Genomic DNA, 27,867 nt, shown 5'->3' on the forward strand with positions numbered 1-27,867 from the left:
TTAAACTGTTCTTTAAACTCTTCCTATACTCGTCCAAATATTTTCCAAATGACCTAATTTCTATGTCTTGATAATCTCATTTTGTCTTTCTTTAAGTTTTCTCTAGCTTCTAAGAGGTCACTAACAGCAGCTGGGTGTAGAACAAGTTAGGTGCTTCACAGAATCTTGAAGTTATAACTCAGGGGTCTGGCCAGCACAAACCCTACCTTTTCCAGTTTGGAGAGGGCCAATGAATAGCTGTCTTTGGCCCGGAACTGCATGAACCTCATGTTTGAAGGGTGGGTCAACTCAGTTATGATGCTTAGACTTGGGAACAACCTGGGGAGAAAAAAGAAAGAAAGATAAGAAGGGAGAATAACTGTTGGGAAGGAGAGTTGTCAAGACCTGGGGATAAGGGGAAGGTTTTCCCAGTATATAGGTGCTCCAGAAAGGGAAGAGTAGAAAAAAACAGGAGTGGAAACTTAGGCTTGTAGAATTTTAGAATTGGAAGGGTATTAGTATGATATTCTAATTTTTTATGTTTTCAAATGAAGGGAGACCCACAAAGGGAAATTAACTTGTCTAATGTTTTATGTTCCTCTTAAAATGTGGCATGTGACCTTGAAAATAAGACCTCAGGTTAGACAAGATTGGTCTCTAAAATTCCTTGCAACTCATCATTCTATAAAATCTTGCATAATCCAGTCAGGACAGAGAACAATAGAAAGAACATTAGGTTCAGAGTCATGAGGTGTTGGTATGAATTCTGGCTTTGTTAGGGTACTGTCTGTAGGACTTTGGGAAAGTCAGTTTTTGCCATTTGTAAATTATGGTAAATTGGTTGAACTAGATTAGAGGGGTCAAACACAAGGCTCACAGGCCAGACATGGCCCATAATACTCTTAAGTATGGCCCAAACCAAATGAAAATATAATTGGGTGATATGTAACATAATAAAGTTATAATAAAATATAGCTAATCTTAATATGTGATTTCCTAAGCCTACTAGTGGCTTGCAGGGATCCTTTTGTATAGTTTTATGGCTGCTATTTTTGTCTGAGACAGATGAGCTCTGTGGTTCCTTCTAACTTATCAATGTAGCCTTGGACATTTTCTTCTACCAGGTCCCAGGGACACAGCTGGATTCATCAGACTAGCCAGTTGTTATGGGAACAGAGCACTGCAGGAACGAGATCTTGGCAAGTTTCAGCAGAGAGGCTCGATGGCTCGGGAGCAGAGAGGCGACATCTCGCCCAGACTCACCGGAACATGGTCTGCACGTTTACAATGGTCTTGGCGTCTGCCATATAATCCTCCTCGGCACTCATGGTGCTCTCCTTGTCCACGACCACCAGGTTGTCAGCATATATGATCCCACACTGTAGGAGGCTATCCAGGCTAGGAGAGGCCCAAAAGAGGAGAACGTTGGAGAGATGAAGCTGGAAAACCTGAGCTGTTGAGGAAACTAGACTGCAAGAAGGGCTGAGAAGAAACACCAAAGGACCTGAGGAGGCTAAGAAGCTCGAGGAGGGCCCAAGGGGCTGTGGAATGGGCAGGGGCTGACCAGAGAGCTCAGGGGAGGAATCCACCACACGCCAGCATATTATGGCGCAGAACTTGGGAGAAGGAGCCTTTCAGACCCCTCAGAAAACTCTGGAGCCTGGGAATTTAGTCACCGCCTCATTTTCTTTCCCTTCCATGGGAGATGTTCCCTCATGGTTATGGGAAGTTTGAATATGATCCACATTTCCTCTCAGACTTCTAGAGGGAAGTAAGAATGAGGGAAAGTTTGGGTTGGAATTGCTTCCTTTTTCCTCCAATCTAGCACGAGTCTCAACATTAACCCTAATTAGCATCTGATTGACATATAGAAGAAAAGTCAAGGGAATAAAAAGAGGAAAATTGGAAATAGAAGAAGCAGAGAAGATGGGACATGATCAAAAAAAAAGGAGAGAGAGGAGAGGGAAGAAAAGGAAGGCAACAAGGGAGGAGTTCAATCCTGTAATTCTTGGTTATTTCTAAAATAATCTGGTGTGGGGCTAGAGAGGGCAGAGTGGCTCACTCCCACTCCCCAATACGAGAGGTCCCTTCTCTTTTGTCTACCTTTCATGATACAATTTGATCTTTGAACTGACTCTTACTTGTCAACGGAGCCTTCCATATAGTAGACCATAGGAAAACAGCAGATGGCTTCAAGGAAGTGGTGATCTGGCCTGTGGAGACACAAACACCAAAGGTGAAGGAAGAGAGAACCTCAAAATCCTAAAGCTAGACCTAGTAGAGTCATTGGCCCCCAGATTTCCCTGGCCCTGGACAGCTTTATTCAGTGTATAACTTTGGATCATCTGGGCTTAAGTGGAACCAGGGAGAGAAGAAAGTTTTGATAGTCAATATTTAAAGAGAATGGACTGTTCGTAGAACTTTCCCTTCTGTCTTATCCCTATATATATCCCTTTTGGGCATGAGCTGCCATAATTAAGCATAATCTATTGTTATCCCATTAGTCCACTCAGACTCAGAAAATTATATTCTAGGGATATGCAAATTCAATTTTGAACGGTGACCAAGATTCCTTAGGGTTAACTATTCTGCTTGGAAAAGAAAGAAAAAAGGCAAAGTACAGTTGTGGAGAGAGTACTGGCTTTAACTATAGAATTGTAGAATTTCTGAGTTAAATAAGATTATCTAGTTAATCAGAGGTCAAATAGCTCATTCCCAAGCCACATCTCAGACAGGTGTGCATGTAGCCTTTGCTTAAACACTTCTTTTGAAGTTTAAAGGGTAGAGATGGGGTGACACAACCATTGCTATCCAAAGCAGTTCATTTTACTTTTGCACAGTTCTAATATTAGGATGTTTTTCTTTACACAAAGACTAAATCTGCATCTTGGCAATGTTTAGTTTCTAGATCTGCCTTCTGGAACCATGTAATTCTTTTTCCACATGCTTCAAACACTCAAAGACCAGTGACTAGTCCTGTCTCAAGTCCTCTCTTCTCCAAGCAAAGCATTCTAATTCTTCAGATGATCTTTGTATGGTATGTTTTTTAGTTCTGGTCATATTCCTTTGAATGGATTCTAGTTGCCTAAAATATGGCATCCAGAATTGAAAGCAACACTCAACATGTGATTAGAAATTGGACAGAAGCCCTTATTTTAGATATCAAACCTCTCAATGTGGTCCACATTAGCATTGTTTAGTGTTTTTATTGTTTGCTCTCATATCATACCATTGACTGAAATGAGTTTGTAATCCAGTATAATGCTGTTTTTTTTTTTTTTTTTTAAAGAAAATTGGCTCTCATGATAGACCTTTTGTACTTATAAAGTTGATCTTTTGAAACTTAGTATAAATTTTTGCATTTGCCTTTATGGAATTTTACCCAATTAGATTGAAATCTTTTTGGATCCAGACTTTGTCATATCATACATTAGGTATTTTTCCCAGCTTTGCATCTCCTGCATATTTAATAAACCTGCCACTGATACCTTCATCTTTGCTATTTATTATAATGTTAAGCAGTAAATCGTTAAGGACAGATCCCTGAGGCCCTGTACTAGAAGTCTCCTTTCTACTTGGCATAGAGCCATTAAAGGCTATTTTACGGATTCAACTATTCATCCTATTGAGAATATACCTAACTGGACTCATCTTATCTTCTCCTCTCTGTTGAACATAAGATAAAAGCACAAGAGACTTTGTTGAATATAGTTAAATGACTTCCATATTTTCTCTTGATTTGCCAGTGAAATAATTGTGATTACAAAGGAAATTAGTTTAGCCTATTTTAAAATAAATTTCTTGGTACCTTTTGTTTGGACATCATAGTAATTTCTGTACATATCCTCCTTGATCAGGATCCCCTCTTTCCCTGTGAGCATTCCATTATAACAAGGACAAATAGTAAAACCAAATAACATACAACTGTACTGGATATCATTAGCCTGCTGAAGTCATTCTGGTTTTTAGTAATTAACTTCTCGTTCCAAATGCTTATAAACTTTACCTTTAATAATATGTTCTCAAATGTGACTAAGAATCAAAGTCAAACCCACTTGCTTAGAGTGTGTGGACCTTGAATGTCTCAGTGTCAGCCAGAAAGGAGGTCTCTATCTCGATTCTCTTACTATCTCTTTACTTACCATGGGTTTCAGCTTCCCATTGACTATTTTTGCTCTAAGGCCACAATCATTCTCTTTGGCAGGACAACAGAAGCCAACTAGAAAGATGGAGTAGTTTTGGTTTCTCTCTGATGTTGATTATCATTTTCTTACCTGCCCTCAGCAGCAGGCCTACCCCCTTTTGGAACTTCCCTCCTTCTCTCCCACAATGTAGAGAGGCAGTGTTGCAGAGTGGATAGAGAGGTGACCTCAAGAAAAGGAAGACTTGGGTGTCACATTGGTGACCCAGGCAAGTCACTTAAACTCTTAAAATTCTAGGCAAGTCTCTAAGACCAAAAGTTTCAGAGAAAGGACTAACCTGCTTTGGCAGGAGTTTCTTTAGCTGAGAGTTTCCTCTATCAATGAGGTCTTAGGTCTAGTCTGGATCTCTGTGTTTCACGGCTGTCTCAGCTTATCTGAGCTCTAGCACTCCTGACACTCTATTTTTAGTGTCCTAATGTTTTATATTTATCTCCTATAATATCTTTGTTGAACATCTAGGTGAATAGGCTTTATTTCAACATTTGCTGTGACTGTTCCCTAGACTAACAGCCTTTCCATCCCTAAAGGAACAATTTCTAGGCCTATTATCTTTAATCTATTGCTTGGACGTAGAAATGACCCCTAATTAGCCTATCTAGTTAGCCAACAACTCTATTCCTTAGGTTTAGGAAGATCTGGACTGGCCCAATCCATACCCATTCCACCTCCAGAAACCCAATCCAGAGTTTATGCTCTATTGATGAAAAGGTCATATATAACCCCATTATAATTTTGTCAGAATTTTTTTTCTATGATTGTTGAAGAATGATTAGGATTTCAAAGTCAGAAAAAGGGAGAGGAGAAGTCAAGTTTAATCTGTGTTGAGGGGATGAGAGTGTAGGATAGGTCCAGGGAATGAGAGATAATCCTTTTCAATGACAAAATGTTTAAGCCCTGCAGACATGGGTGAAGGTTTAATACATATTCCTGGGTCATTCAGTTCTACCTGGGGCAGAAAATGATCTTAACTAAGTGAACCCAACTCAATTTATGTCTTAGTTAAAGCCAGAAAAGCCCTGCCAATATTAGTGGTCTCTTCCCTTTTTTAGTTTGTTACACAAATGGAACAGCTTGTCAGTGTACTTACTTGTTGTCCAGAAGCAAAACTATGGGATTTAGCTCCTTCCTAGATCTATAATATGCCCGGAGTGGAACAATGAAATTATACAACCCATTTCCAGCTGTCTCTGCAGAAACTATGATCAATTTGTTCTTAAAGCCATAGGCTTTAGCATCTTCATAACTGTTGTGCTTGCAGCCCTGGATGAAGATAAGAGCCAGAAAACAGACCTTGTCAGCCAGTATTAAGGCTCCATGTGGAAGAAACATGCAGAGGACAGATAGAGTCAATATGCTGGCTGTTGCCCTGGACAAAAATAGCACCCTGAGAACTAATATATAGATAGTCAGTATTCTATTTATAATTGATGTGGTGATAGCATCTGGAGAACATATAGGATTGATCAAAGTTTCATTTACTTTTCTGTTTTGGAATGCTATGAACAGAGCTAGATCTTTGTGTAGCTATTGTCCATTTGGAGAAAAATGTCAACCTTTGGATTAATGTTGGCTATGTAAAAGGATGGAGTGTGTATGTGTGTGTGTGTGTGTGTGTGTGTGTGTGTGTGTGTGTTACTGTAGATCAGAAACCATTCTGTTGAAAGAAACAAAATATATGGGCTGGGATATGAGAATGAATTTGCTTGGAGAAGAGAAGGCTCAGAGGTGATGGTAACTGTCATCAAGTAGTTGAATTGTTGAGTTGAAGAAGGTTTAGCCTCGTTCCTTTTGATTCCAGTGGGCAGAAACAGAGGCAGTGGGTGGAAACTGTTGAGAGATGAATTGAATTTTGATGTCAGGAAGGAAAACTTTCTATTGATGGGTTGCCTCAAGAAGTGGTAGGTTCCCCTCCTTGGGGGAATGTACTTGGAAGTCTTTAAGCAAGGCTGGCTATGTCAGGAATGTTAGAGGGGGGATTCCTTTCATGTAGATACTTTTCATTGACTGGTGAGCCCCTTCATTAGATTGTAAGCTTTTTGAGGAGAAAGACTGCCTTTTGCCTCATTTGTATCTCCAGAGCTTAGCACAGTAATTGAAACTGAATAAATGCCTATTGACTAACTGAATGATCTTTCCAACTTTCAAATTCTGGAATTCTATATAAAAATAATAGCAATATTGACTCACACACGTTCTTTAGCACCTGAAAGTTTGTACAGTTCCTTATGTACATTACTTTAGTATTTCAATATCTCTGTTTTTGTCAGTGTGGACATTTCTTCATTGGCACCAGATCACAAACCCTCTACAACTTAGTACATGTGATGGCTGACATTTAACATTTTGTGGTCCGCCTAGGTATGAGCCCCTTTAACTTAGCAAGATCGGTTCTTGGATGACATCTCTATATTGGATGCATGCTCAAAATCTTCCAGGTTTAGTTGCCTCTGCCAAACTTTGTGCTGCCCTGGCATGGCCTTTGAGGAGCCCCTGCCGTACCAGGGTGGGACATTGGAACAGGACTCTAGGGGAGGTTACATACATTATCTCATGCACATGAGCCTTTATACTTGACTTTGGACTATGTACCCAAATAATGTTACATATATGACACCCTGGGAATTCATGACGCTCAGGTAAGCAAACAATTTGAAGACCCATTCTGAAAACCTACTGTAGAAGGTATTCGAAATTATGTTCCCAATTCTTTCTGGCTATTGCTTTTTTATTTTTTACTTATTTAATTTTTGCTGAGGCAGTTGGGGTTAAGTGACTTGCCCAGGGTCACACAGCCAGGAAGTGCTACATGTCTGAGGCTGGATTTGAACTCAGGCCCTGCTCCATCCACTGCGCCACCCAGCTGCCCCTGGCTATTGCTTTTACAAGAAGGACAGACAGCCTCAGCGCTTAGCACAGAGAAGAGCACAACATCCTCCACAGGGCTGGGCAGCTAACTGAATGTGTGTCCCCGGGGGCAGCAAAGTGAAGACTTAACACTCAGTCCGGCCTTTGTTGAAACCACAGGGCTCCAGCTAATATGAGAGGGTCACACCGTTTAGCTTCTTACATGAAGGCAACAAATACACTGAGGTGTGAGCCATCCTTTGTGGGCTCAGGGGGTAGGGAAACGTGTTTGGCTTTCGTGCTGAGTGGCCATTATTAGAGCTATCGCATGGCATCAGTGAGCGATAGCATTAGGTCCTCAGGAACCTTACCTGACGCACTCTTACCTTATCTAATCTCAGGCAGCAGAAAGGGGCTTTCACAGGGAGCAGATGGCACAGAGTAGGAGAGCTTCCGATATAGGGTGAGTTGGGAGGGTAGCCCTTCACATACCTGGAACAGAGGAAGTCTGCTTTTAGGTACCAAACGAAGGAGCTTCTTGTGCTAGTGCATCATTCAGAGGCCGAGCAACAGTGAGTTACACAACCTCTCTCGGCCTCCGCTCCCCCATCTATAAATTTAGGGAGTTAGAGGGAGATTCTTCCCAGCCTTAAGACTCCTTTTTTATAAGTCACACAGAAATTCCGAGAAGGTTAGAGACCACTGTGGAATGAGGAGGGACAGAGGGGAGTGGAGAAGACCGGGCATTCCAGGAGGGAAGGCGAGATCTCATACGGCGTCTCTGTGATAGAAGAGGGACAAGCAGTTCTGGCTGGGGTGGAAGGCACATGCTGGAGAGAGGCAGAAAATAAGGCCTCCAGGGGTCCATGCCCAGAAGCTGGAAGGCCGGGCAAGAACAGAAAAGGACTTGGCTCCCTTTGCTTATCTAAAAGAAGACTGTGGGTCCAAGCAGCCACAAGAGGGCATCCCAACATCACTGCACAGCTTTGGTTCCTGAGCGATGCTGGGAAAATTAGAGTTGGTTTTTGGCTTTTTTTTTTCTTTTTTGGTAGAATGCTAAGTTATGCTGCAAAGAGGAGGGGGAAGAAGGAAGCAGAATTTTCCACCTTGCTGGTATCTGGACTTTCCCATTTTTTCTGATTGGAAGCTGTCTGGGTGACTAAAAGGGAATTGAGGAGGGCTTTAGAAATTCTTTAGTCCAGGGAAGATTTGAGAGAGCTCAAGAGAAGCCCCTGAAGGTAGGGACCTTATTTCTCCCACAGCACCAATGGGCAGCAGTGAAGACTGACGAACTGGAAGGAACACGCCAAAAAATAGATTCTTGTGTATCCATCTGGCTAAACTCTTTCTTCCTTCTGACTGTAACTCCCATGCTATCCCAAGCATCCCTTTTCTGAATCTGGTCTTGACTCCTCAAGCCCGCACTGACTTCTCAGTTTTCTGAAATCCAACAGTACCCCTTTGTCTCAGTTACTCTTGCCTGTTACATCACGGCTCTGGGACTGCCTAGATGGGTGGTTAAGTCATTGCCTCTCCTGGGCCTCAGCTTGTTTTTCTGTCAAATGAGGAGATTGAACTAGATGGCCTTCTCATTTTTATCACTATAGCAATAGCAATGACTCATATTTTTGTTGTACTTTAAGGCTTATAAAATGTTTTCAGCTCAGAAATCTTGCAAAATCAGCATTACAAGTAATATCATGCCTATTTTAAAGACAGGGAGTGACAAAGTGGCTTGTCCAAAGTCACATAGCTCTGAGATGCCCTCATTAAAATTTCTGACTCTAAATTGAGAACTCTTTCTACTGTGCCAAACTTCTATTTTACAAGGAATTTTTTGTGGGCAGGAATGACATCTTATCTTTTGTCTTCCTAAGTAATGGGCACATATCAGGTACTCCATAAATGCTTGTTAATAAAATTAGAATGAGTATAACAGAAGTGAGACTTTATAATCTCTATAAATAGCCCCAAATAATCTTTCCTAAGGACAGGTCTGGTGTATCACTCTCCTCCTGGAGGATTTTCAGTTTCTCCTTGTCGCATCCAGGATAAAATGTAAACTCTTCATTTTGGCATTGAAAGCTCGTTACCATCTAGCATTAGCTTACCTCTTTCAGACTTATTTTATATTACTGTACTTCCCATACTCTGTTTCAGCAAATATGGGATTTGCTGTTCCTCTAAACCTGACACACCATCTCTCACTTCTGTTTCTTTGTACAGGCCACCTTATGCCTGGAAATACTACTTCCTCATTTCCATCTTTTAGAAAGCTTTGCTTTCTTTAAGGCTCAATTCAAATGTGATGGGAAAAAGGCTTAATAGTCACCAATAATATTTCAACTAAGGACAGTTACTTTACCAGCAGGGAAAAATAAGAATAAATTCATGAATAAAGATCCCTAATACAATTCTGTTGTCAAGGCTACTCATGTATTTGTTTTAAGTAGGAACACCCATGGTGTGCCCATGAGTGAATGAAAATGTGTTTGAATTTCTTACATCTTGCATTTTCCAGCAGGAACCCTGTCTCAGCCAACACTTTCCTTTTGCTGACTTGTAATCAAAACACAGAGTCTTACTTATACTAACAAATAATAATTCTTCTTCATAAAGAGAAGTGTAAACATAGCCTTCTCCTCTCCCCCTGTTATGAATTTTCTCTTTTCCTTCCTATGAGTATTAACTAGTGCTTTGTTATTATGCTTTGTCATTAGCAAAATGGATGCATATTTGGAGAACTCTCAAATATATTTTATTTTCCAGCAGGAATACAGGAGAGAAGGGAGGAGAGAGGGAGGGAGGGAGAGAGAAAGAGAAGAAGAAGGAGAAGGAGAAGGAGAAGGAGGAGAAGGAGAAGGAGAAAGAGAAGAAGGAGAAGGAGAAGGAGAAGAAGAAAAGAAGAAGAAAGAAGAAGAAGAAAGGGATAGAGAGAAAAGAAAGAGAGAAGAGAGAAGAAAGAGAGAGAGAGAGAAGAAAGAGAGAGAGAGAGAGAAGAGAGAGAGAGAGAAAGAAATAGGGAGGGAGGGAGAGAAAGAGAGATAGAGAGCTTGCAGCAGATGCTGCTTGTTGTTTCATTGTTTCAGTCCTCTCTTTTTAATTTCACTGGGGTTTTCTTGCAGAAATTCTGGAGCAGTTCACCATTTCCTTCTCCAACTCATTTTTTAGATGAGGAAACTGAGACAAACAGGATTAAGGGACTTGCCCAGGGTCACACTGCTAGTAAATGTCTGAGACTGGATGTGAATTCAGGCCTTACTGGTTCCAGGCCCAGTGCTCTAGCAATGGATCCTAGTATAACAAAAACTGGGATTGAATCATGGCTCTGACACTTCCTGCCTGCGTTGAGAAAAGCAATTACTCTCTTATGCCTCGGTTTCCATACCTTTAAAACAAGAGGGATTGACCAACTGGTTCCTAAGGTTCCTAAACTCTGGTGATTCTAAATAGTGAGTCATTTTTTCTGCAGCACTGGGCAAGGGTGCAAGCTTTGAATCAATGGATCTGAATTTGAGTCTTGGCTCTGCTATTTGCCTTTACACTTGGCAAGTCATTTGATTCCTTCAGTTCCCATTTTTTGTTTCCATAAGATCAGCATTTCTGAGATATTTGAGAAATATAAACCTTATACAAATTTGAGAGAGTATGATTATTATATATCTTAAAGGGAGAACAGTATAGTACAAAATGTTCCTGCTTGTACAGCTAATGAAAGGATGATGACCAGTGACCTAGAAAAAATTAATATAGAGTGAGGACCATGTAGCCAATGTGTAGAACAGACAAATGAAATAAATACATGTGTGGCCCACAAAACTCCCCAATGCAGCAGAGCCAGAGTAAAATGAGGTTGAGGAAAATAAAATAAAAATAATAAAATAAAATAAAAATACATTAGAACATGGATAATATTTACTTGTGGTTTTCCAAGTCAATATGTGGCCCACAGGGATCCTTCTGAATAGTTTAGTGGCCCTGTTTCTGTTTGAGTTTGATAGCATTAGTGTAGAGGATAGAGGGCCAGCACTGAAGCCAGGAAGATCTTATTGATCACACTTCTGATAAAGATTGGCTGTGAACCCTGGACAAGTCAATGGCTAACTTCAGGCAGCTCTCTAAGACTGTGACCTACAGGGAAAATTTTGCCTTGCAATGGTAGAGGGGATTTCTTCACTCAGGATTTCCTAGTCCCTCCTATAATCATTTGTCTTAACTCATTAGCAATTTTCTTAGAAGAAACAAAGACTGACATTATTTTTTAGAATTCTAGATAATCTAGAAGAGCCACTTTTATTAGATAATAAGCAGCAATTTAGAGCATCAGCGCCCTACTTAGGACTTATCTACAACAGTAATCACTCATTCATTCATTCATTCTGATGTCTTTTATTGCATGGGAAAAAACACTGAATTTGGAATCAAGAGACCTTGGGTTCAGTCCTGCCCCTGTTAGTCACTGACTGTATGACTTTAGGCAAATCATTTCTCTCTGGTCTTCAGTTTTGTCTTTGGCAAAATGAGAGAGTTAGAATAGGTAATCCCCAAAGTTTCTTCCAGAGCACCTAGGTGCTGCCATATTGTATAGAGCTTCAGGACTAGAATCAGGAAGACATTTCCAGCTGCACTTCCTAGGTATATGATCCTGGATGAGTCACCCCTGCTTGCCTCAGTTTCCTCTTCTGTAAAATGAGCTGGAGAAGGCAATGACAAATTATTCCAGTATCTTTGTCCAGAAAAACCCAAATGGTCATAAGGAGTTGGACTTAACTGAAATGACTGAACAACAACAAAGTCTCTTCCAGCTTTAAATTCTATGTGCTGTTTTTACACATTTGTTAAAACCACTTAATCACTCCCTCTCCATTGCTGCCCTAGGAATAAAGAACTTTTTTTTTTCTCCATGATAAACTGCAGCACAGCTGAAACCTGACTTGCAGTCAGCCTCATAAAATCTTAAATGCCTCTTCTGTGGCTCAGACATTTTATGTTTTTCCTGATTTCTCATCTCAATTCTCCCTCACCTCCCCCAATTTTAAATTTATATTGCTCACAATTGTCTCTCTTCTTCGCCTACAGTTTCTATGTCTCCAAGACACTTTTAAAAAAGATACTTAGTGTCTCTTAAATAAGTTCAAGATTAATTCGTAGGAAAAAAATCCATAATTAACAATTAACCCATTTTTCTTCTTTATTCCCTCCTGGGGAATGAGTGGGACTTTCATCAATGGCTGTGTGTTTACAGAACCAGCAGCAGAGGCAGCTCAATTAATGACATGACAGAGCTTAATGGAGAGTCTAGGTAATTACAGGGAGGTCTTCAGAGATAGAGGAAACCTCAGCGGGTGGCCCCTGGGCTTAATGCCACACTTACTCTACCACGGTGAGTCCCTCGTCGTCAGACGGTGTCATCTCGTCCTCCGACTGGTCACTGAGGAGGTCACAGGGGAGCAGGGAAGAGGTGTCCGCTAGCTCCAGAACTGGGGCGATGCTGGGCCTGCGGCTGCTGGACCCGTTTTCTGTGGGCAGTGTGAGTTTGCTGCTGTTTGTGGGTCGGCAATCAGTGCTCTGCAAATCCATGGCCACTGTACCTGGAAAGAAGTAGAATAAACTAACTCATTGGCCACCAAGTGTCGCATTAGGGGTTTCCTTGTTCATTCCCATTCCCTTGTCCTGTCCATCAACATTCCCAGATTAATTTCCACAAATCCTGTTCTCTGGGGGACATAGCTATTACCTACTTCTCTCTTTCTAGATTTCATTTACCCAATAAAAAGACCTACTTCCTGGCCACATGCTGGTTACGAGTTGAATTCTAATGAAGAACTGGGTATTTCCCAGAAAAAGAAGAGTTTTCTCCTTTTAACTATAATTTCCTGAATTATCACTGTAATATATTCTTGGCTGGTCCAGACCCCAGACTTGTTTTAGACTCCAGGAAAGAAGACTGAACTATTGAAATATCCAAAGGACATCATTACAAAATCATTTGTCACATACTATTGTGGTGAGATATAGAGGGGGATTGAGATACTCATTATATGTATATGGTGAGATATAAAGGGGGAGAATATGGGACACCCATGGATTCAATGAGGGCAATTGTTCTATGGTTCATTATTAAATCTATATTATTATCTTTTCTTTCCTTCAACCTGTAGACCTCTCTTGGTCAAATAGGCAGATGCTACCTAAGAGTTGCCCCTTAGCCTTTTCTCATTAGCCTATTGGCAACAGTGAATTTATTGAGTTCTGCAGCCAGAATTTTCTCTTGGGGTTATAGATCCAGAGTTACTTACATTCTGGCAATTCATCTCTTCCCAATAAATATAACTTTTCTGGGTGAGCCTCAGTGTTTGCAATCATGAACAATGCCCTTAAATGAATTGAATTCCGTTCTAGAGCTACGTATTGTAGCTCGAGAATTGGTATCCTGGGATAGAAGAGGTGGGCATAGAAAGGAAGAACCACAAATCACAAGCTGTTACCTTGCTGCTGGCAGGAAGGGCATCATTGTGGACTTCCTAAGAGCCTCAGGTCTTTAGCCTGCTGGTGGAAACACCACCTGCTGCCTAAGTTCTTGCCTGGCCCCCCTAGCATGGGAAGGAGGGGAGATACCGCAGGTTCTGGGGTGCCTCTTCCAGTTCACTTTATCCAAAGAATGAGTTGTACTCTATTCAACTAGCCTGAGAGCCAGCTTCTCGGCAGTCAGTCTCCAGACTGTGTCCATTCAGTTCAGAAAGCAGCTGGTTTGGGGCCTCTGGCCAGCATTGTCATGGAAGAGTCTGTCATTCTGCCTGACCACTTCTGTTTCTTGGAAGTCAATTTAGGAAGCTCCCTGATGGGAGCATAATTGTATATAATGTGCACCTAATTTGGGTAGAACATGGGCAGCTGCTCCCCTCCTGCCTCTGTTCCATGGTCTGATGGCTCCAGGCCATATTGACAAGCACATAAAGTGTTGGAGGGAATGATGTGGTGAGATACCAAGCATGGATCTAGGTTTGGACCAGGAGGCACTCGGAATCCAGCTAATCTCAAGACATTCTATTCCTCAATGTTCTTTCGGGTACTAAAAAGGGAGAGGGAGGTGAAACCCATCTTGTGGCCTCTGGGCTCTACCCTCCCAGCTCCAGTGCTTCCTGAACACTGTCTACCACCAGACTAATCTCTGCCTTGCAAGGTATTACCTGGTTACTCCCCTACACAAAGGCCTTAGCGGACTTTTCATTCTCTGTAGGAGAACCAGGGTGATGTAGTAGGAAGAACATTGGACTGGGAAGAGAGGGATTTGTTTTCTTCTATCAGTTTTGGCACTGACTTGAGCAAATCGCTTCTCATTTTTAGGTTGTAGTTTCCCCATTTGTAAAATGGTTTCTCATAGTCCTTTCAGCTCTTTTTATGATACCATGAACTGCTTGGAAATAGTTTGGTTTGTAAGGGAGTGGGCAATGAAGCTAATGGTTATGATGATTTTTTTGTATGATTTATAGTATTCAGTAATCTTTAGCCCTTCATCATTGTCATGGAAGGGCAAGAATTGGCTGGCATTCGCCTCATTGGTGCTGATGGTGTTTTCTGTTCTGTTACTTATTGTCAAAACCAAACTCTCCTGGCAGCTTCAACATTGTTCTTGCTATGCATGAAATGATTGCTATGGCTACAGGTGAAGAACTATTAAGATCTAAACATCAATGTATAAGCCACTCCAAAATCCTGACACTAGAAATAAGAATAATTACTCATAGCAACTGCTCTCTGGAGCATGAGTGCCCTTTCCATCCACTCAGTCCTTTTTTCTCCTAGGGATGCAACTTCATGACTTTAAAGAGGTTTTCTCTCTACTTCTTGTGGTGGGCCACAACAAGCTTCAAAGGCTATGATATTCTCCGACTGGCTCCCTGAACTGAGATGGCTGACTGCTTACAGGAAGTCGATGCAGTCCATCTGGGTTGATTCAGACACTGTCTACCCCAAGTCAGAAAGAGAAGTCTGACTCTTGCTTCAAGTAACAGTACTAAGTAAGTACTAACACTGAACAAAATCATTCAGTCTCTGTCAGCTTCACATGGCTCATTTGTAAGATGGGGATAAAAATAGCACTTCTCACATTGGGAGAATCAAACCCTAGAGGACTATATAAATGTTAGCTATAATTATCATTAGTAGTAGTAACATCCCCCTCCTCCTCCATGATGCAGATCAGATTGTGACTTCTCTCCTGCTTAGAAGGACTTTAGGAATTAATATGACCAGAAAACTTCATCATTATGTGACCAATGTGATCTAAACTTAACCAGGCAAAGCCTTAGATGATAATTCTTATCATTAGGCCCCTATATGAAGTCTTTCCAGGTTGGTATAGCCTCTCAGAATGAATTCCCATAGAAAAAGAGTCTCTTGCATGCTGTGATATAACATCACAATAGGACTTTTGTGAAAATCCCAGAGCAAAAATGACACCAGTGGTGAACATTCATAGTAATTTAAAGTCACTAAGGCATTTGGTTCATAATAGCTCTGCAGAGCAACTACAGCAAATGTTACTATCACTCCCATTTTAAAGATGAGAAAATTGAGGCTTAGAGAAATGAGAAGTGACTTTCCTGTGTTTCCACATCTCTGAAGTGTCAGGGCCAGGCCTGAGGCTTCCACACTCCAAGTCCGGTGTTTTTCCACTAGACAAAATCAATAGTGAGCCTATAATAGACTATACCGGACCTCTGATGGCCAGGACAGAGGCTACCAAAGCATGATCTGGGACATCCTCAGTCCTGCCTTAACTTTGCTGCCATGCCAGGATTTAACTAAACTCATTTGGAGCCTCCTAATACTCATAGCCTGAGAAAATCCCTCTAAGTTTTTCTCCTTATAGATTGAAGTAGAACAGAATGTGGTCTTCAATATCTAGTTCCAATATTCAAGCCTTCCTACTTGCTCCAGTTCTGGAAATTAGGATTTGGAGAATGAGACAAATTTTCTTCTCTGATTAAAGACTCCTAGAAACACTAAGCTTAGAGAAACTTTAGAAGTCCTTAGAGAAGACCTTGGGCACAAGTATTTTACCTTCTTTTAAGATGAGAAAACTGAAACTAAGGAAGTTACTTATTCAAACTCACATGATGTGACTGATCAAGCCAGTCCTAGAACCAATTCTCCCAATTTCCAATCACTTCAGTGCCCCTACTGTTCTTTAAATGTTCATTTGTCCCCTTCCAACCTGCATCTCAGCAAACTTTATCTAATTCCTCTGTCCTTGCATAATCTTTCCTCGATCTTGAGATTGCAATAATTGTCCTCCTTTGTTTGTCTGTCCTTATCATGGCAGCTAGGTACCTGTAGCTATGTGGGAGTGGAGGTCTAGGAATTAGTAGAAGGAAAGCAGTTGTTCCTCCCTTTGGGGAATTGGATGGCACCTGGGTACTCATGGAAATAAAGAGATAAGAAGAAACAAATTGAATTCAGTTTGTTCAACTCTCTGTAAAAGTGTAAAATTGATTAATTATGTTTTTGATGTCCTTTCATTTTACTTTATCTCTCTTCTTTCTCCAAGAGCCTGTAGTCTACCTGCTTAGGGTTTCTGACTATTGTTTCTTCTCTATAGCAAGATCTCCTGCTCCAGTGCCTCCCTCCTGCCCTTCATTCATCTATTAAAAGTTATGTATTATGGGTTTCTTCTTGAATAAAGCTACACTTAGATAGAAATAATCTTTTTCCTCATTCATGCCAGTGGCTGTTAGCAGCTCATTAATGATAACAACTCCTATCTAGTGTTTTCCTCATAGTAACCTTGTGATGTTAAGTAGTACAATAATTGTTGTCACTTTTGTAAACAACAAAACATGAAGTGAAGGGACTTGCCCAGGCTAATAGATAGTAGAGCTAAAATCTGACTCCAAGTACAAATTTTTTTTCCATTGCTATAAGCTATAAGAATGGCCTTCATTAGTCAAAGTCAGTTTGTGAGATTTTAACATTTTTTAACATGAAACTTTTTTTGCATTTTAACAAGAAACTGACTCAAGCCAAAGGAATCAATCCTTACTGGTGAAGTTTTAGACACTGGAAGACTGGGTAGGAGAGCAATTTGGGAGCTCACTGCTCAGGGCCTCGCCTCCTGTGGGCGACCTCCCATTTTGCCTAACTTGGGGTCAGTTCTGCCCTTCTGGGCGAGACGGGCTGCCTCACCCATGGAAGCAATGATGCTGTGGACCGGCAGCCGGGAGGGCCCGTCGTAGAGGCCTCTCCCCGAGAAGCCCTGCCTCTTCTGCTTCTCTTCCTGCTTGAAGATGAAGGCTGAATTCTCCTCCTTGGTGATGTTGATATAGAAGCAGGTGTCCGAGGCAGCCATGATGTGCCGGGGGCCCGGGTTCAGCAAGATGCTTTTATTCTCCTCCCGCTTCAGCCCAATCAGGCACACGCCGTATCTAGGGCAGACACAATAGCAAGGCAGTCAAGGTCAGCCTCATAAAGGGGGTGCTTGCTTCCCGTCCCCCGCTGCAGGGCTCATAACGCAACCTGAAAACCTCTTCTTTCGAACTCGCTCTCCTAATGGAGGGACAGACAAAAAAACCCCAGGGAGCTTTTCTTTCTTTCTGAGAGTCTCATTTAAAGGAAAACAGTTCTTTTCTTTAAGCTACATGCCCTTGAGTCACTGATGATTTTTCTAGTCAAGGTTTAAGGACTGGATTTCCCAGATAATAAGAGAAATAATAGCAAAGCAATGATAATGACAAGAGTACAAAGAGCATCCTCCAAGTGATTTAAGGTTTGTAAATGTCAGTACTGGGATTCAGTCTTGGGTACTTGAGTACCCAGACTACACACTGAAGGCTCTTCCCCTGATAGTAGAAGTGCATTGGGGTTTGGGAAGATATCACGTAGAGCACAGCAAACTTGGGTCAGTGGTCAGGAGGTCAAATTTCTGTTCTTGACTCCATATGATTTTGGGTAAAGCCATTTCCTTTCTTTGGACTTCAGTTTCCTCCTGGGAAAATCAGATTGGAAAAGAAGGCCCTTTCGGTGCCTTCCATTTCTGACATTCTAAGATTCTAAGATCCAATATATAATCTTGGGAAAAAAAAACAAAAACCCAGCACATTATATTTGGTGTCAGGGATCTGAGTTTTATTCCTGGCTCTGCTGCTCACTACCTGTTTGTTCTTGGATAAGCCTCCATTTCCTCACTTATGAAGCAAAATTGTTGGATTAGATGACCACATTTTTTTTTTTCCATCTGTGACCTGATGATTCCATGGGCTGGACTTTGCTCCCCCTCCCCTTCCCCACTTCTCAGCAGTGTTTCAGAGCAGGGAAAGTGGAGAGAATAAGTAAGGAAAAAAGCAAGAATGAGGCAGAGGAGAGGGTATTTAGCCTAAGAAACAAGGTAAATACCCTTCCTCCTCCTAACACACACACACACACACACACACACACACACACACACACACACACCCTATGAAACTCCTTGCAAGCACTGCCCCCTCCTCAACCCCATGGAGGTGGTAGCTACTTCCATTTAGTCCCTTACTTACCCCCCAACCCCCAGGGGACCCTGCCTCTCCTCTCACTTTTTGTGGGCGTGGAAGGCTGCATAGGTGAAGCTCTTGCCTTCATACTCCATGAAGAACTTGCTGTCTCCCATTCGGATATGATAAACTTCATTCCCTGAGCATCGGCCATACATCCGCTGCCACTGCTCCGGTGAATCCTGACCTTCCCTAGGGACAAAGCCAGAAACCAGACCTGTCCATTAAAGCTGCTCAAGATGTTTGGGACTGGAGGGAGGCACAAGGGGGAGGGATATATAAAGCCCACAATAGATGGGAGGTAGGAATAGAGTACATTCTACCTTAGCAGAAACCCACACCTCTAGGGATGGTCTTTCTCATCAATGGCATGATTTGAAGGGCACTGGCAAAGCCTACATATTTGCAAAGATCTCTCTAGTCTCATTGCCTCATTTCCACCATTGGAAGATCATTCTATCTGCCAAGTCAGATTGAAGAAGTCTCATCCGCCAATCCCTCAGACTTCAAATAACTGACCAGAAACAGCCACAGTGCTCTTGGTATTAGCTCCGGTCTTTTGATGAAAGTTACAGTCTTTGGGAATAGCCCTGCAAACACCCTTCTTGCAGAAAACTCCTTGATTAAAGTTGAGCTGGAGGCAAACCTGGATACTCACTGTCCCCGGGATGTGTGGACCAGTAGCGTGATGAGGGTGGAGGTGGCTGGGCAGATGCAATTTAAGGCCAGCATGGCATATTTACATTCTTCTTCACATACCACGTGGTCTGTGTCAAAAAGGGGAAATGGTCAGCAGAAAAAGCCTTGCCCCAACACTGCCCCAACTCATCCACACACCAAATTTCAGTCTTTCAGAGCAAGGCAAGTTCTTATAAGTACTCTTGTCCACTGTCCCACCCACTACAATAAACCCTTCTTGCATGGGCTGCTATCTAGCTATATCTCTCTAGAGTCTACAGATGGATATATCTACAGTATATTAGACAAAAGGTTATTTAACTGACATATTTCCAGGGAAAAGAAGATGTCCATATTCCAAAAGGCAAACCTTATTATTCTTCCATTATACCTTCTTTCTTATAGTATTTTGCTTCTCTCACTGTCCCCTCCATACCTCATACTCAATTTCTTTCCTCTCGTAAAGATAGCACAGCCCTTCCAGCCCTGATGTTTTATGCTCTGGGATTTCAGGATGCTTTAGTTGTATGGCTTTAGTAATCTAAGATGACAACACTAGCTAGCTCTGTTATCTCTCTGCCATCTGACTTGGGCTCTCTTAGTAGTGTGCACTTGACTAAATATACAGATTTGTATACCTATAATTATTTAATCTTTGTTCTCTTCCCCAAAATGCTAGTCACCAAAAGACCAAAATATCTATACAAAATACTGTCTCATAATTGGTAATTGCAAGGCATGGAGCCCCAAGTCTAACACTGTGTAGAGACCCTAACACAATCAAAACTATCATTTCTAGAATACTTTCCAGGGGTACAAAGTGCTTTACTCACAGCAGCTGTGGATGAGTGGGAGTGCAAGTACTTTACCCCTATTTCACTGATGGGACACCTAAATGCTATCATCATCTTCATCATCATTTATGGCCTGGAGGTTACCTGGGTTCTTAGAGGATATATTAGCAGAACTAATTAACAATTCTTTCAGATAAGATAAGAAGAATTAAGGTTTTGTAGTCCTTTTTATAGAGAAGTAAACTAAGGCCCAGAGAGAAGTGACTTAATTAGGTCACATGGCAAGTTAGTGGGGAAGAGAGGGCCAGAGCTCTGGCTGTCTAAATCCTAACTCGGACTTTCTCCATTGCCATGGCATAGACAGCCATGTGGCTGAGGGCACCTCCTCCTTAACACTAAGGTTCTGGGACATTCATAGTGACACATACACTCTGTATGAAGCTTGTTGGTGCATAACTGCATTTTGTCTCCACCATTAGACGGTGAACTTCTTGAGGGCATTTTATCTGTTCTCCAATGTTTACCAAATGCCTAGCACAAATGCTTAATGAATACTTAATTGAAACATTCAATCTTTCAACTAGAAACCGAAACTTACCAGCAAATTTGACATGAAACTTATTCTCTGGCTTCAAAATCTGAACATAGAGAGGGCAATTGGGAGCAAAATCCTTCACTGCCCAGGCTCTCAGGATGGTTTGGTGGTCCTAGGGGAGAGGATGCTGTTTAACTTTCCAACCACCTGTGTCCTCTCCTAGAGAGCCCATCCAGCCCAGCCCAGCCCCGCCCAGCCCTACCCTCCAGGAGGCTTTGTGAATGCCATCATGGAAAGGGGGTGCTTACCGCGGCTGTTCGGTCCACTTCATTCCTACTGCTGAGGATGAAGCAGGCCTCCCCATTGTCCATCCTGGAGAAAAATGAATCATCTATTAGCTTTCAATCCATGGCACCTCGAGTCAGCAGACTTCCCCTGAGCAGCTACCTCGTATGCAGCCCTCTAATGGGTCAGTGGGATAATAAGGAGAAGACATACTACTTTCCTTCAAGAGGCTAATAACCTGATTGGAGAAATGGAGTTCATCCATGTAGAAGAATGATAAAATAAGACAAAATAGAATGTAATGTAGTTAGATGGTAAGCACATTACAGATAGAAGAAAGCTGCCCGTGAGCTACAGCAAATTCGGAATGTAGCATGTCTGGCTACAAAAGACCTTAGATATCATTTAGCCCAACTTCCTCATTTTGTGGGGGGAAATTAAGGCCTAGAGAGGGGTAACTTGCCTCAAGCCATGCAGTTAGTTAATGGCAGAATCACAGAATCTCAGAGTCTTTCGGGAAGGGAGGGACCTCATCTAATCCAGCCCACACTGAAAGGACTCTTCTCTGTAATATTCCCAAAGAATCATTATCCATTCCCAAATCCTTTGATTCCCAAATCCATGGCTCTCTTTCCATTGCACTGCACAGCCTTCAGGATTTAGGGGCTTGAATTAGAAATGTGTCAAGACAGCTATTCTGTTGCAGTGTGGGAAGAATGAAATACTGGGGTAGGCTAAGTGACCTTATCTAAGTGAGGAATAGGGAGGGAAGACTTCTCAGAGAGGTGAGATGAAAATCTTGATGAAAATAATTAATTTTAGAACTGCTAATTGCCAGCCACATGCCTGTTGGCTATGCTAACTAAGAGCATGAATCTATAATATGCTGACTTTCTCTCCTTCAAGAACAATGACACTAGTCAGAAGTATGGGGGACCTTCAAGGTAATCACTCAAGTATGTTACAAATGCAGAACATCCTTTCCCCCCGCCCCTACTTCTCCATGTTTTTATTGCCTTAATTCCAGCCAATATATGTAATTTGTGGCCCAGAACCAAATGTCTGGATTTGCATGGAACTGGTACAGTATTAGGGAATTTTCAACAATCCTGCATTCAGACAATTTCCACCTATCTTGCAACAATCCAATAATCCCAGTTTGACTCATTTTGCTCTAGCTAGGATTTCCTCTGAAAATATTTAGCTTATGTTTTGGTTTTGTAGAGATAAAAAGAGGGAAAGAATCCCTTTGCCCTCATTCAAGTATCTAAACTAAGAACACATCAAATATAGTCAAGCTTTATTTTACATGGCAGAAAATATAAAATTTAAAGAACTAGCACCTGAGTCAAGTCCACTAATAGTTAAAAAAAACTCCACAGTTTCCCTCTCTAGGGGTCTTTGCCTTTGTGAGGGGCCTAGACAATATTTTAGAATTATCCTAGTAACCTAGAGATTGAATTGTTTGAATTCAAGGACAATGGTACTAACCCACACCACTAAGTTCTTGGTAGAGGGAACTATTGTTTAGTCATTCCCAACACTTTGGGTCACCCCCTTTTTGGGGTTTTCTTGGAAAAGATCCTAGAGTAGTTTGTAATTTTCTTCTCTAACTCATGTTACAGATGAGGAAGCTGAGACAGACAGGGTTAAGTGACTTGCCCAGGATCACCCAGCTCCTAAGTGTCTGAAGCCAGATTTGGACTCATGAGAATGAGTCTTCTGAGCTTAGGCCCAGCACTATCCACTGAGCCACCTGGTTGTCTTCATGAGGGTAAGTAGGTACATTGAATTGTTTGCATTCTCATCCAGTTCACCTGGTGATTAAAACATTTGTGAGATAGTTGAGTGGGGTCTGACTTAGGCTATGACTCTAGATTAGTCAGTCTTTAGAATTAGGGGGCCAGTCTGTGATTATAATTAGGAGGTTACTATGGCTGAGGTCCAGGTTCAGTGGGTGGCCATGGTCAGTTGGAAATCTGTGGCTGACCCCAAAAGAAAACTTCTGATGTAGTTCTCACTGATTGATCTACCCATTAAATTCTCAACAGAAGCCAGAAACACAGTCTGTTTATGTTTAATTTTCCTCAGTCTACTTTATGTATCTCACTCAGTTGGCCACAGCAGATTTCATTTATGAATTATTCACATCTTCTAAAGAAGATCCTCCTATGACAAATGTGCCTTGCAGAGACTGGAATTACAATGAGAGCAATCATGGTCACGACTAACAATGCATTTTAGGTGTCCAATAGAGCCTGTGTGGGAAAGGGCACTTATATATAGTAAATTAAGACCTTTGTGTGTACCTAGGAAATGCCAAGAACTATAAGAGAAAATCAGGTATAGGTTACCTATTGTGGACTTACCATAGGGAATTTTGGGGTTTCTTTTGGCTTCTTTCTTGCCCCCCAGCAGGTCATATGCCTCAGCCTGCTTGTTAGTGACTAAGGAATTTATATTACTTTTTATACATTCTCATCATTAGAAAGAAAAAATGCTTCCAAAACACAACAGAACATTTATCAAGGCCTCCAAGCAACTCCCCTTCTTCCCATTGACCTGCTTCTATACTCACTTGGCTCTCATGAGATCTTGATCCTTTAGAGCTGAGCCCTGGAGATAGATCACCCTCTGAGACCATAGAGGGATCTGCAGAACCCGACGCACCTGAATGTCCATTTCCGTTGGGCAAAGGATCACCACATAATAGTCCTGAAACAGGAAATCCATCTGTGTCCCTCATTCGTGCATAGAGAACAAGATGTAAATAAGAGTAAGACTTCATAGTCTTAGAGAGCTTTTGAAAAGGCACGATTTTAGCATCATTAACTTAATGCTGGAACGTAGCCCCCAACCCCTTGTTTTTAACAGTTGAAAAAACTAGGGCCACAGGGACTAGGGCTCTCATCCAGGATCAGGCACTTGACTCTCACATCAGTCCTCCACCTTAGGTGAAATAAGCCGGAGAATCATGGAATTGTTTTCCCTGAGCGGTTGCAGAAGTGGAGCCCTAATAGAAGTCATGGAGTCTCAGAATCTTAGACCTGGAGGGAGGCAGGAGAAAGAACAGATGTGTTCTCATCCTAAGCCTGAGAGACCCTGGGATGGTGTCTTCCAGCCTCCTCGAGTAAAATGAATGCTGTCTAACTCTGCCCAGGACACAGAAAAGGCCCTGCCCAAGGCCCGCCATTACCTGGAGGCGAGGGTGAGCATAGAACTCATTCAGGAAATCCATGAGGAGGTCAATCTTGAGAGAACTGACGCAAAGGACGACATGTTTCTCCGTCTGGGCTCGGTGGCGGCTGTAATTACCCCCAGACTTTTGTCGCTCCATCCAGAGGTAAACAAGCTCCTCAAACTACAAGGAAATGAAGTGGTCTGAGTGCCAAAAGGAATATTAATGCTTTATGAACAAAGCTTCAGTGGGGAGGTTGGAACTTGGATTGGGACTTGGAGAGTGACAGAATTTAGTAGATAGAGAACAAGGAGGAAAGGTTTTTGTGGGAAAGAATGGACTTTTTTTTTTTTATCTTTTTATCCTCATTGCCAAGAACAGTGTGTGGTATACAGTAGATACCAAATAATTGCTTGTTGAACTGAATTTGGCAATACTCTTACGTCCGCAATTCTCAAATCTATTCTTTTTTTCACTTATATAACCACTGTCCTAATTGAGGTCCTTATTGTTTCATAACTGGATTACTGCAATAATCTCCTAATTGGTCTTTTTGCTTGCAGACTCTCCCCTCTCTAATCCATACTCCACATAGTAGCCAAATTAATATTTTTAAGATATAGATCACTAGTCTGCTTAAAAACTGCCTGGTTTCCTATTATAAACTTCTCATTCAGACCATTAAGGCCTCTTTCTTTGGCTCCCTCCAGTCTTTCCTAACTTACTTTATGTTATCCTTTTTCATGGATTCTGTCTTCCATCCATACCAGCTGTTTCTCAGACCTGGCACTTCTCTTCCCATCTCATGCCTGAGCTCCAGCTTATCCCCTGCCTTCAAGGAGCAGACACGTAGTTGTGACATTTTACTTTTGTTTTTGTAACATTGCCTAAATCAGGTCTCTGCACATAGTTGGGTGCTTATTCAATGTTTAACTGAACTGAATTGAATCGAGGGAAGAACAGTGTGAGGACAAGTGCTAGAGGAAGAATAATAGGACACATATGAAAGACAGTAAGAAGAAAAATGGAGCTTTTAATTTTCATTTGTCATAATTAGGCACCTAAAATACACAGTATACTTTTAAAAAAGGGAGAAGGAATAAGAATTCAAATGAATGACAACTTGTTGGAGAAATTATAGAAGGGACTTTTGGCCAATTATTGGTTGGAATAAGTGATTGTGAGTTCCCTTCCAACTCCAAGATTCTGTTATGATATGAATATAATATGCTGAGATAATAGTTTTACTTGGGGAAAGCTTTGGCTGAAGTCTAAGTCTAAAGGAGGGCTGTTATATACATCACATTTATGCAGTCAGAAGTCATTGTGAGGGCAATCAGTCAATCATCAAAAATTTATTAAGCACCTACTAGGCGCCAGAGATTGTGCTGAATGCTAGAATACAAAGAAAGGCAAAAGACAGTTTCTACTCTCAAGGAGCTCATGGTGCAATAGAGAAGAAAACATGAAAATGATTATATAGAGACAATTTATATATAGGCTACATTGAAGATAATCAAGAAATAAAAGATGCTAGAATTGAGGGAGATTGAGGAAGACTTCCTATAAAAGTTGGGATTTTAGCTAGAAATTGGAGGAAATCAGGGAAGTCAGAGGAGGGCAAGATAGGTATTACTACCCCCATTTTAAGCATAAGGAAAGCAAGATTGAGAAAGGTAAAGGGATCCAAGCAGTAAATGACTGAGCCAGGATGAAAAGCCAAGTCTCCTGAATGATCCAGTGCAGTACCACAGAATGTTAGTTAGAAGAGACCTTATAGACCATCTAGTCCAAAGCCCTCTTTGTGCAGAAGGAGAAACTGAGTCACTGTTTGACTTGACCTGTTTTGCCTAAGGTCACATAACTAGCAAGTAATAGAGCTGAGACTCCATCTAGTTCAGTCTTTCTGGTCCTACAACTTATCATGATGTCTGGCACTTCATAATGCTTGTTGCTTGACTGATGGAGTGTGACTCCCGGTCTAGAGTCTTTCTGATAAACAAAGCATGTTTAGTAGACATTCTAAACTCATCATATTCAAAACTGAACTGATTGTTCTTCTTCTCCAAGCCCTCTTCCTAACTCTCCTATGGCTCTGAGGCACCATCCTCCCAGTCATCAGGCTGGTTCCCCACATTGATTCTGTTGCCATATCCAGTCCATTCTGCCTTTAGGGCCTCTCTCATACACACCCCCTTCTCTGTGACGCTGCCACCAGCTTGCTGCAGGTCCTCCTCATCTCATTGTTGGACAGTTGCAATTGCCTCCCTGCCTCGGCCCTCTCCCCACTCCATCTTCTACTCAGTCTTCAAACTGATCTCTCCAAAAGACATCTGTCACCCTTCCTCTCAACTTCCCATTCAACAAACTCTCATGGCTCCTTATGACCTCCAGGATCAAATATAAAAGCCATCTGTTTGGCTTTTAACCTTCATAACCTGGCCCCCTTCTTACCATTCCAGTCTTCTAACACTTTGCTCTTCTTTTTGTACTTTGCAATCCAGTGACACTGGCCAACTCATTCTTCCTCTCACAAGACACTCCATCTCTCAAAGTCGAGCATGTTCAGGGGCTGTCCCTCATGCCGGGAATTTTCTTCTTTTTCAGTTCTGTCTTCTAGTTTTACTGGCTTCCTTCACATCCCAGCTAAAATCCCATCTTCCAAAATAAATCTATCACAATTCCGTTCAACAATAGTATTTTTTCTTTATTGATTTTCTTTAATTTATCCTTTATAAAGTTTGTACCTAGTTGCTCTCCCATTTTGTTTCCTCTATTAGACTGTGAATCCTTGAGAGAAGGGCTTGTTTTTTTGTCTTTATTTGTGTTCCCAAAGCTTGGTACTGTATCTGGTATATTTTTTGTTCTGGTTGTTCTTTCCTTCTTCAGTAGTTTCCAATTCTTTGTGATCCCATTTGGGATTTTCTTAGCAAAGATATTAAAATGAAATACCATTTCCTTTTCCTGTTCATTCTACAGAGGAAACTGAGGCAAACAGGATTAAGTGACTTGCTCAGGGTCACCCAGCTAGTATCTGAAGCCAGATTTGAATTTGGGATGTGAGTCTTCCTGACTTGGGCTCATCACTCTAGCTGTTCCACCCTAGAAAGTGCTTAATAAATACTTGTTGACTGGTAAACATATGAATATGTCCCCTTTAGGTAGGGAACTTACCTGGAGTGGAAGGACAACTAAGGCCACACAGATCATAATAACCACCAGGAGCTGAGATGGCCAGATTTTGGGGGTTACATCTCCATAGCCCACAGTGGAGAAAGTGACAATGCAGAAATAAAAAGACTTGAGGAGAGAGAGATTATCCCCAGCTCTTTCCAGGTGCTGAATACCACAGGTCCTGTAAAGATCAAGTAGAGGATGAAAATAGACTTAGGAGGATAGTAGAAGTAAGGGATGAATTCTTGAATGTGACCACCAGCAGGAAACACCCTGAACAAGTTCCTGCCTACCCTCTGGGTACCAGAAAATAGAGATCACAGCATTTAGAGCTGGCTAGAAGTCATGTAGTTCAGCTACCTGTTTTAACAGATGAGGAAACTAAATCCTTGAGGTATTAGGTGACTTGTCCAAGGCCACACCAGTAGTGAGAAGCATAGTCTAAACAAAGGAAACCTTGGAAAAATATACCAGTTCACACTAATTTTGGAGGTATGTGGTTACCAGAGGTCAGAAAGAACAGAGCTTGGTGCTTTTCAGAAACTTTAAAGATCAGAATCTTTTATGATTAGCAATATACAGTTCATATACACTGTGGAATTAAAGTATTTTTCCAGATGCTTGAAAAGGATTTCTTGGTTATTATTGTCAAACAAACCAAATCTGTTTA

General features: G+C 41.6%; 1 protein-coding gene across 8 annotated transcripts in view; it reads right to left on the reverse strand.

The window, feature by feature from the left end:
• Positions 1-27,867, reverse strand: part of KCNT1 (potassium sodium-activated channel subfamily T member 1) — a 221,020-nt gene that overhangs the window by 28,039 nt on the left and 165,114 nt on the right. For 7 of the 8 annotated variants that reach the window (XM_031954969.1, XM_031954967.1, XM_031954968.1 and 4 more), the window contains 14 exons: positions 27,198-27,378; positions 24,042-24,206; positions 23,424-23,560; positions 20,869-20,932; positions 20,624-20,732; positions 19,212-19,320; positions 18,596-18,745; positions 17,214-17,452; positions 12,400-12,616; positions 7,412-7,517; positions 5,269-5,441; positions 2,121-2,192; positions 1,243-1,377; positions 207-318 (listed from right to left, as the gene is read on the reverse strand). In XM_031954969.1, coding sequence (XP_031810829.1) covers positions 207-318; positions 1,243-1,377; positions 2,121-2,192; positions 5,269-5,441; positions 7,412-7,517; positions 12,400-12,616; positions 17,214-17,452; positions 18,596-18,745; positions 19,212-19,320; positions 20,624-20,732; positions 20,869-20,932; positions 23,424-23,560; positions 24,042-24,206; positions 27,198-27,378 — 1,969 coding nt within the window. The remainder of the gene's footprint in view (positions 1-206; positions 319-1,242; positions 1,378-2,120; positions 2,193-5,268; positions 5,442-7,411; positions 7,518-12,399; positions 12,617-17,213; positions 17,453-18,595; positions 18,746-19,211; positions 19,321-20,623; positions 20,733-20,868; positions 20,933-23,423; positions 23,561-24,041; positions 24,207-27,197; positions 27,379-27,867) is intronic. The other variant, XM_031954966.1, reaches the window with a different exon arrangement.

The sequence above is a fragment of the Sarcophilus harrisii genome, chromosome 2 (genome assembly GCF_902635505.1).
Source record: "Sarcophilus harrisii chromosome 2, mSarHar1.11, whole genome shotgun sequence".
In the NCBI taxonomy this organism is placed as follows: Eukaryota; Metazoa; Chordata; class Mammalia; order Dasyuromorphia; family Dasyuridae; genus Sarcophilus; species Sarcophilus harrisii.